General features: G+C 29.0%; 4 protein-coding genes across 4 annotated transcripts in view; 3 read left to right on the top strand and 1 right to left on the bottom strand.

The window, feature by feature from the left end:
• The window catches only part of LOC105618322 (DNA repair protein RAD52 homolog), a 1,890-nt gene extending 1,139 nt beyond the window's left edge, over nt 1-751 (top strand). Inside the window, exons 5-6 of the mRNA XM_012199864.1 lie at nt 450-569; nt 645-751. Coding sequence (XP_012055254.1) covers nt 450-569; nt 645-751 — 227 coding nt within the window. The remainder of the gene's footprint in view (nt 1-449; nt 570-644) is intronic.
• Nucleotides 752-1,461: 710 nt separating this feature from the next.
• LOC105618321 (probable protein arginine N-methyltransferase 6.1) lies at nt 1,462-2,893 on the top strand. Its single transcript, XM_012199863.1, has 4 exons — nt 1,462-1,497; nt 1,569-1,683; nt 1,761-2,127; nt 2,407-2,893. Exons 1-4 carry the CDS (start codon nt 1,462-1,464, stop codon nt 2,891-2,893), a joined length of 1,005 nt encoding a protein of 334 aa, XP_012055253.1.
• A 988-nt stretch (nt 2,894-3,881) lies between these two features.
• LOC105618320 (MOB kinase activator-like 4) lies at nt 3,882-5,223 on the top strand. The gene is made up of 4 exons (XM_012199862.1): nt 3,882-3,941; nt 4,446-4,819; nt 4,910-5,044; nt 5,127-5,223. The coding sequence occupies exons 1-4, from the start codon at nt 3,882-3,884 to the stop codon at nt 5,221-5,223; spliced, it is 666 nt and encodes a 221-aa protein (XP_012055252.1).
• A 2,653-nt stretch (nt 5,224-7,876) lies between these two features.
• The window catches only part of LOC105618437 (ribonuclease P protein subunit p25), a 4,334-nt gene continuing 2,350 nt past the window's right edge, over nt 7,877-9,860 (bottom strand). Inside the window, exons 2-5 of the mRNA XM_012199977.1 lie at nt 9,170-9,292; nt 8,917-9,095; nt 8,745-8,840; nt 7,877-8,174 (exon numbers count right to left, since the gene is read on the bottom strand). Of these exons, the coding sequence (XP_012055367.1) occupies nt 7,877-8,174; nt 8,745-8,840; nt 8,917-9,095; nt 9,170-9,292 (696 nt within the window). The remainder of the gene's footprint in view (nt 8,175-8,744; nt 8,841-8,916; nt 9,096-9,169; nt 9,293-9,860) is intronic.

The following is a 9,860-nucleotide window of genomic DNA, read 5'->3' as shown; positions in this document are numbered from 1 at the left end:
ACTAAACTAAACGTAAAACTAACAAATNTAANAGTAACTAGTAGTAANATAATATTATATATATTATATATATATTATATATACTATATATATATATATTATATAAAGAAAAAATATAGAGTGATCTGAGAGTGTCAAAAATCTTTTATTATAGAAAGTTTTTAAGAATTTCTTAAAAAGATTTTATATTGTTCTATTTTTTTCAATCTTATTCAGTTTTTTTATTTTGTATAAAATAACTATTTTTCTTATGATTTTATGGAATGTAATGTGATACATTTTGACTGCAAAGATCAAATTAAGAATACTTTTCTTGCATTAAAAAAGTTAATTCTAAACAGCTTAAAAACTTTAAAATTTTGAAGAATAAGTTGTAATTAGTGTTATGTCGTTCTTAGCTTATAATCATACTGCAATATATATGTTATGTTGAATTCTTACACACATAGCTCCTTCTTTGGAATCTACTGTAAATATATTTGAGACTAATCAATCGTCATCTACAAATGTTCAGCTTGACGAACCTTCATCGAAAAAAAAGAATTCAATTCAAGAGAAACTAAGACAAGGTAACATTGAAAATTTAGTATTCATTGAATCATTTCTATGCAAAAATATCTAATTTTTAAACACTAATTGCCTAGAGAGGAAAAGGAAACAAATGGAAAAGCAGATGGAATTTAAAAGGCGTATGATGGAAAAAGAAGGGTTAGTGTTTACCAATGACAACAAACCTAATCCCAAATATTAAGATATTGGAAATTGCATATAAATCTTTACATTCAGCATATTACATATTTAGAATATTTATTAATAGTATATATAAAAATATATATTTAGCATATATAATATATATAAAAATATTAATTCTTGTTGATAAGGTTAAATGATATTATTCTTTATACTTGTGTATATTCTCACTCATGTCTATTTTTTTAATAATGTGCAAACTAAATATTTGTTTTAAATAAATATTGTAATCTATAAATAAAAATATAAAATAAAATATTTTTAATGCTATTAATTAAAATCGTAATATAACGTAAATTGTACATGTATCATTTAAAAGAGAGGTTAGAAGTCTCACGTAAATGGTTAAACACACAAATATTTCAGAAATTTGGAGTTGTATACCCGAAATTATTTAAAAATAGACTTCCTGTGTTTATTTTTGTATTCGTCCGTTAAACATAAAATAATGATATTAATATCTTGAAAATTACTTAAAATTCAGATTTAATTGATATTGAGTGAGATAAACAAGAAGATTGAATTAGATGTTATCCACGTGATCGATTTGCAAAAAAAATCAAGATACATTTTTGATTCATATATTTTTCAATGAAAATATTGTTCAAATAAACGAAGACCAAATAAATAGAAAACAACACTAAGAATAATAAGAATTGTGGATTGCTTCACATAATTTTTGTTTACACTTTGTACATGTGTCAATGAATAATGGATCAATACTTTGAAAGTTATGAAGAACTTGACGTAAGTGAAATAAATACATATATAATCATTATTATGTATATTATATTTACTACATTGAATTTTATTTTTAGATTCATCAATTAATGCTAAATGACAAAACACGTGTCTTGGCATATAAAACTGCCATTTTTAATTCCAAAGAGAAATTTCAAAACAAAGTAGTAATGGATATCGGTGCTGGCTCAGGTATTCTTGTATTTAAGGGATATGTATAATCATAATATGTACGTTACATATTTTGTTCATATATATTTTTTGTACAGGTATATTATCAATTTTTTGTGCACAAATTGGTGCAAAGAAAGTTTACGCAGTGGAAGCAAGTATGCTGGCAAACAGTATCGAGCAAGTGTCAATTGAAAATAATGTGCAGGACAAAGTTAAAGTAATTCACAATAAAGTAGAGGACATCTCTCCAGACAGTTTGGAGAAAGTAGACATAATTGTGTCGGAATGGATGGGTTTTTATTTAGTACACGAAGGAATGTTAGATTCTGTATTATTCGCTAGGGATAACTTATTACACGAGGATGGTCTGTTATTTCCATCCATTGCAAAATTATATGCCTCGCCATGTCAATTACCTTCCATGTATGATTTTTGGAATAACGTATGCGGAGTCAGTATGAGGTAATTGTATTACTTCAGAAGTAAGAACAAAAGTAAGATACTGTCGTTTGAATACTATCGTTTGTCATTTCATCATTTCTTTTTTCATTATCACAAATACTGTATATTTATTCTGCAGTACTCTCTAAAACTTTTTTAGAGTGAACTCACTCTGAAAAGTTAAATCTCACTCTTAAAAATTGAAAATTGAGCTACTTTTTCGAGACTGGCTCAATTTTCACTCTTTAGAGTGAGATTCTAGTCCTAAGAATTTAGACAATATGTTCAATTTTTATTTAGGTGTATTGGAAAGGAGTATAGAAAAACTAAATCCTTAAAACCAGAAATTCTGCTTGTAAATCAAGATGATATTTTGACGGAAGGCAAATTGCTTGCATGGCTGGATTTGGAGTGCATCTCTGTGGAAGAGATAGATTTACTAGGTGGACAGAACTACGTATCGGTATGCAAAAAGGATGGAAAGTTCCAAGGGATGTGCATTTGGTTTGCAGTCGAATTTCCAGATGGTTCGGAACTGTCTACGGGGCCTCATGACAAAACGACGCATTGGAAGCAAACTGCAGTGGTCTTGCCCGAAGATATGGAAGTGACAAGGAACGAACCTATTGCTTTCAAATTCGAATTGAAAAAAGATGCGTCACATCCGAGGCGTTACAATATGGAATTGAGTTTGTTGGATGCAGAGGAAGTGGAGCATGACATTCCTTGTGATTGTCACATGACGAAATGTATAGTGACTAAAAAGTACATTGATGACTTGAAATGAAAGTGAATCAGACGCAGCAAAAAATGATTTGATGTGACTTGTACATTTCAATATGAAATATTATATTTTTTCGCTAAAATATAATCTAAATAGAAAATTTATTTCTAATTTTAATTTTTCAGAATTTTTTTAAATTTTATATATAATTTTATAATTTTTTAGAAAATTTCTCAAACTTTTTGATTCATGAGAACACTTTTTTCAAAAGTACTTGAAAAATTTAGAGTCCGTTTTTATCAATGTAGATTAAAATTTTACTAAGAATTATTAAACTGAAATTAAAGTTAATTTATATTGGTAGAAGGACAAAAAATTTTTTAGAACCTTTCATGTATTTCATGAATTTTGAAATAATTTAAGATTTTCAAGATTTTTTGTTCTATAATTTCTGAAAAAAAAACTTGAAGTATAAAGAATTTTTTCAGAAATCTTTCTTCATAAAAATATAAATTTAAAAAAAATTCTCAAAAATGTGAGATAATATGAGAATTTTTTTCATTAGAGATTATTAGAAAAATTTTAATAAGAAGTTAAAAAACCAATAAAACTCCAATTATCTTAATCAACGATTGATTCAAGTAACAGTAATATTTTATTATAATTAATTAAAATTGCTTCGAATTATCAAAATCACGCTAAAGTAACATCTCGTTTTTCTGGAATGAACAGACGCGTGGTGAATATTTAATAAGAGCAGTCGCGTGATTCTTCCTTCGCATGAAAATCGACGAGGATGCGATAAAAGGCTTTAAAATACAATATCCATTTTTTCCTTCACGCCTGAATGGGCCGCGCACGATGCGCATGCGTCATTTCATCAGGCGGAACAATCTGGACAACTACTGGGAGTACTGGGCTTGACTCGTCTTGTCACCGGGGTGGGACGAATCGTCGCTCGCGGGTGCGTCTATCGTGGCGACGAAGTGACCGTCTCCACGCCAGTCGAGCGCACCACGCACCGGTTGTTCCGAGGATAACACCTGGCAAGATGAAGATGGCGGACGGACCCACGATCCTACGGAGAAACAGGCCCGGGACGAAAGCAGAGGTTATTAACGCTGTTATAATTTCGTTAAGAAACCGTCATACTGTCGGGCGACACCTCAATCATCAGAATCCGCCTGATAGTGGAAATTTCTTGGCACATCCTCTTTCATTTGACACTTCCCCGATGAAATCAATGAATTCCGAGTAAATGGAACTAATGTTTACACTACGTGAATGTTGTCCCCAAATTCCTAGCATCATTTAGTTTCACAACATCTTTTTAGTTTTTTTACCTTTATTGAAGCGTGACAGATCGACAGATAATTTCTTTGTATTCTTATCTGCGTGTTTTATGTACGCTTTTATCTCTCGGTTGTTTTTATTGATTCAATATTGTAAGTAGTAAAATACGCAGAGAGTACTATGTTTATACGTAATATTAGATCTATTTTTACATTGTAATGAGCTATATAGTAAAGAAGAAATCGATTGTTTATGAGGATGCTGACGTAAATTTAATTATTTTTATAAGAGCTTACGATCAAGGCTTTATTTTGCTCTATAGGATTTTAGTAGGTGGCCGGATGAGCCGTTTGAAGAAATGGATAGCACGCTGGCCGTGCAACAGTACATTCAACAAATGATTAGAAGAGATCCATCTAATATTGATTTGATACTCAATATGCCAGAGGCCAATGATGAAGGTGTATGGAAATACGAACATCTCAGGCAATTCTGCATGGAGCTCAATGGTTTGGCAGTTAGACTGCAAGAAGAATGTCATCCTGAAACTTGTACACAGATGACAGCCACTGAACAGTGGATATTTTTATGCGCGGCACATAAAACTCCCAAGGAGTGTCCAGCAATTGATTACACGCGACACACATTGGATGGAGCGGCATGTTTACTTAACAGCAACAAATATTTTCCCAGCAGGTATCTCTTTCATGTCTTATTCATAATGCTTTACATTTTTATCATAAATAAACCTGTATGAAAATTTTCCTGTGTAAAATTGTATTTCAGAATCAGCATCAAAGAATCTTCTGTAGCAAAACTTGGCTCTGTCTGTCGTAGGGTTTACAGAATATTTTCTCATGCATACTTCCATCATAGAACAATATTTGATGAATTTGAAAATGAAACTTTCCTTTGCCGCAGGTAAAGAATGTGATCTGCAGATATATGAATATTTTTCTGATGTTGTGTTACAAAGGAGAATTATTATTTTCCATTGTTATAGGTTTACGGCATTTGTAACGAAATATAATCTGATGTCAAAGGACAATTTGATAGTACCTATTATGGAAGGCGAAGGCGCAACAGAAAGCGAAGCATAGGATCTAACGTTGCGATCGTATTGCCCAAAGTCAAATTGCCAGATTTAGTAAGAACAGAAAAATGCTAATATTCACACATTAGTCCGTTTCGTGATTAATATAACGAAGATCTTTGAAAGAGATCAGAAAGTTCAACTCTTATTTAAATAATATGAATTTGTTATAATCTATCTTCAATATATACAAAATATCGAAAAGTAAAAAATATGTATGTAAATTGTATTTAAAAATTCGTATTACATTAGAGTTTACATTACTTTTTTTTAATTCGTGTTTTAATATAGAGCAAGTTAATATAAAAAAATTTCTGAATTTAAATGTATGATAACGTTCAAGACGCTTGCTTTATTAGAGTTGTCGAATTGTATTTTCTTGACGACTGTGACAAATTTCAAAGATCTTGAAAAAGACATATTCTCATCTTTGCTCAGTACCTTATATTGAACAGAAATTTTCCTTGAATGTTTTATTAATAGCTGTTCAATGATTGTTGTAAACAGAATATTTCTCGTATCTGATAAGCACAATATCTTACATTTATTCAATTCTTTTAATTTAAGATTTAAGATCTGTGTGCAAAGATAAAATTTCATTAAAACTATCAAATTTCTTGGAAAACATATTGTATATGATAATTTAATCTTTGTTATAGTTTTTATAATATATTACATATTTAAAGAAAAAAAAGGAAGAGAGATATGATGTTATAAACTTTTCATCTTACGCTATTGAAGTTACTAGATGACAAAAAGTGTCTCATCTCTATATAATATATATTATACTTTATCTTCTGTAAACATCTTTTTGTAAAAAAATAATAGACTATCTTTCTATGCACTAAATACGTATAATGGAAAAATATATAACTCATTTATATACATATTATGTATGTTACACAAATTCAGTTACGTGAATAATTGTTCATAAATTTCGGAATAAGTATAAACAAAATTTTGTCAAATTACTTTTATTAAAATTCTATTAAATTTTTATAATGTCATCGATTAATTTACTTATAAAGAGAGCGTGCATTCTACTGAATCGTCAGAATTTTTCATTATGAAAGAGAACTAATGAAATAATATTAATTACATTATTGCTTTTATTCCATTTGATAAAATAATAAATTTAGCTTGAAAAATAATCTTTATCAAAGCAGCTTTTGAGGTAAGATCCAGTTATACAGAAATTTCAATAACAATAAGGTGAAGATAACACCTCGAATGTTTGTTGCCGAATTGTATAACCAGAAGAATGCGAATTTATATAAACAATTGTAGAATTTTACACATTATTATACATCATATTAGTTTAGAATGATCATAATATATATATATAATCGTGATCACGTAGTTGGTCTTTATAAAATATATTGTTTGAACGAGAGAGACATAGCGATAAATGTGGTATAGCACTGTTATTTATAGTACATATACATTTATTCCATATAGCAATACAAATCACAAGATGGTAAGCTTTCCTATGCTGTTTTCGAAATTTTCGTAATAGTTTACGGTGAATTTTGGACAGATTGCTTGTTCCATAGTATATTGGATATAAGACTAGATCGAAACTACAATAAAAGAGAAATGTAGAGTGGCTGAGCGCCTTATCAATTCGATCGTCTGTGTCGTCTTTTCGAATCTATTATAAGGTACTGCTATAAAATTATAGCGCGAATACGAGCGTCGTTTTTTAAACGAATAATATTTAATGAAAAGTTTTTTTAACCAGCGGAATAGATTAAGATGAAATCTTACGACAATCGATCAATGATGGCATTACTTTCTGATGTGCCGAATGTTCATTGTAATACGTAATTTTCATCTTCTAAAAAAGTAATATCTTTGTGATCACATGTTTTTTGTTATACGCTGGAAGATAGAACCATTTATAGAACTCATACTCAACATATATCGATGCATGTTGTTACATGAAAGTTGTAATGAATATTTCTCGTAACGAGATTCTATTAAGCAGCACTGGCTTTGACATTGCGAGATTGTTTCTTTTCGTATTCGACGCACAGAGGAGGATATTGTAACACTGTATATAAAACTTGTAAGTACAAAAAGACTCGAGTTATAATGTATTAATGAATATCGCGAGATGTGACGAGAAAATATGCAGCAGGAATACATATATGACGTGTGACTGTTTCCATGAAAATTGTCTATGTATAATGGTAAAGAAATAAACTTTCTACATAAGATCTGTGTTATTTCTATTTTGCAATTATTATCAGAATGAAGCGATATCTTGTATGGCTGTTTAATTGCAATTTGTTATCATCAGTACTCAGAACGAAAGATATTTAAATTTTGTAAGATTTACTAAATTAAGTCTTGAATGATTCTTTAAAAAAATCATACACATAATATTATTCATTTTAATTTGATTTGTTAGAAGATTTAATCGTTTACTTTTGATATCTCGAAAGAGCTATACAACTTTGTAACATAATTATATTCTTATTAATTATATATTTGTATATTTATAAAAAAAGGAGAAAAAATTTTAAAAATATGAAGAGCTCTTTTAAAAATATGAATAGCGAACAAAATTAAAAATATTTTCTATTCAATTTTTTTATTAGTTCAATTTTTTATATTAGTTACGATGTTTTTTTTTTTCGAAGGTAGTTCCACGTTTTCTATCGCCTTGTTTTTTTTCTTTTCTTATTTTTGTTCATTATTCTAGATTGCTCGTCGATGCAAGACACATCACCAGTATTTTCTGTTGTACTACCCGTTTTTACATCATTAATGCTTTCTATTGTGTCGAGTTTTACATCACCAGTGCTTTCTGTTCTGACGCCCATATTCACATCACTAGTGCTTTCCGCTGTAGTGTTCATTTTCGTATCATCAGTGTTTTCTGTTGTAATCGTTTTTGATTCCGTTGCATTTTCATTTCTCAGAAATCTTCCACTATCTCCAGGTGCTTGATATCTATTGAAAAATATAATTTTTGATTATAATATTATATATTTCTCATATACACGCATCTATATGTCGCGAAGAAAATAAAAAAGACTTTCAAAAGATAGTAATTTTAATTTTATAATTATAACAAAACTATTAGCAAAACGTGTTAAAAATAAAAATATTTTACAAATAATATTAGGTGTAGTAAAAAGAAATCCATTATTTTTGCATGAAATTGAATGGAAAAATAATGGATTTCTTTTTAATATACCTAATATATTTTTCTTTTAATTAAATGAGTTTCACTCAAACTTTACTAGGATTAATATTTTTAATTAATAAAAAATATTCAAATTTATTTAAATATCGATAAAAATGCTTCTTAAAATTAAATTTTTTCAAATTTTTTTCGTTTATGATTTATGGGCACTAATAACAAATATAAGAATGTGATTGTGTGACAAAGTTATATAGTATCTCGAGAGTTGTCAAATATAAATAATTAAATCTTCAGACTAATTCATCAAATTAAATGAACATCATATGTATAATTTTTTAAATGAATTATACACGGCTTAATTTAGTAAATCTCACCCAAGTTCAGTTGTGTCTTTAATATCCTTAGTCAGTAAAATATGGATTTCCGGTATCCGATGAGCCTTAACAGTATCCTCTTTCGACTTTTCCGAGCTAAAATCAGATGGCGATTAAATCAAGAGTGTCAAGATTGTACAGTGTACATTGACATATATTTTGACAAACCTACTTGACGTAACGTAGCTTTGTTACTTGATGAAGATTCTCGTATTTTCTCTTAAAGATTTCTGCACAAGAAATTGTTTTCGTGACGCCACTTCCGGTCCCCGTCCAGATAATACTGTTATAACTGGGAAATTCCTTCATCGCGTAGCCAAGAACATTCCTGATCTTTGTACCGCTCTTCACCTTTTAATGCAGATATATTTTATGAATAAATTGCATTTCATAATTCTGAAAGAAGACTTGGATAGAAGACTTACATGCATACAGAGAAACTTTTCTGGCAAATTATGTATTGGCATTTTTGTATTTGTCGACTCTTCAGTTTGTCTTTCTGTCGATTTTTCTTGTTGTATCTTCTTCTTCCATTTCGATCTTCCCATCTGAAATTTGTACAAAATAGAAATCATTTTTAATATAATTTTATTCTTTACATACTAAACAATTCTTATTTATTACTCATTGAAAGATAACTAATTGATTGAAAAGGAATTGATAAGTTGATTGCGAATCGTTGAATTATATTAATCAATTTAGTTTTAATTTTATTTATTTAATAATTTAATGTCATCAAGCTTTATGTTTTTAAAGAGTTTAATTGAACTTTTAATCATTAATATCAATAGTTCTTTAATATCAAAGTATAAAGAAAAACTGTGGAAATACCGTCCGTTTAAGTTATTGCTAAGAAAAACTTTATTATGGAATGATGAAGGATTTTACATATAGAATTTTTTATACTTTTTAAGATATTACGATGATGCAATAATGTGAATAATGAAGTGCGTCATTTCGATTTAAAATAGATTTTGGAATGACCCTTATGAAGGTGAGGATCTTCTTTTTGTCAATAAGGTCAGTATAATGTTAGAGGATGTAATTTCAGAAATAGTTGAGCTGTTCTGGAAATCGAAGCGAACAGCGGCGGTGTTTAGACACTCTCTCTCTCTC

The sequence above is a fragment of the Atta cephalotes genome (genome assembly GCF_000143395.1).
Source record: "Atta cephalotes unplaced genomic scaffold scaffold00016, whole genome shotgun sequence".
Lineage (NCBI taxonomy): Eukaryota > Metazoa > Arthropoda > Insecta > Hymenoptera > Formicidae > Atta > Atta cephalotes.
This window is presented reverse-complemented; position numbering and strand designations above follow the sequence as displayed.

What these genes read in the sequence shown, in the direction of transcription:
- LOC105618321 (XM_012199863.1), top strand. Translation starts at nt 1,462, where the DNA reads ATGGATCAATACTTTGAAAGTTATGAAGAACTTGAC. An exon ending in GGATATCGGTGCTGGCTCAG is followed by an intron (nt 1,684 to 1,760) that starts GTATTCTTGTAT and finishes TTTTTTGTACAG; the next exon opens with GTATATTATCAATTTTTTGT. An exon ending in GTATGCGGAGTCAGTATGAG is followed by an intron (nt 2,128 to 2,406) that starts GTAATTGTATTA and finishes ATTTTTATTTAG; the next exon opens with GTGTATTGGAAAGGAGTATA.
- LOC105618320 (XM_012199862.1), top strand. Translation starts at nt 3,882, where the DNA reads ATGAAGATGGCGGACGGACCCACGATCCTACGGAGAAACAGGCCCGGG. An exon ending in AACAAATATTTTCCCAGCAG is followed by an intron (nt 4,820 to 4,909) that starts GTATCTCTTTCA and finishes ATTGTATTTCAG; the next exon opens with AATCAGCATCAAAGAATCTT. An exon ending in GAAACTTTCCTTTGCCGCAG is followed by an intron (nt 5,045 to 5,126) that starts GTAAAGAATGTG and finishes CCATTGTTATAG; the next exon opens with GTTTACGGCATTTGTAACGA.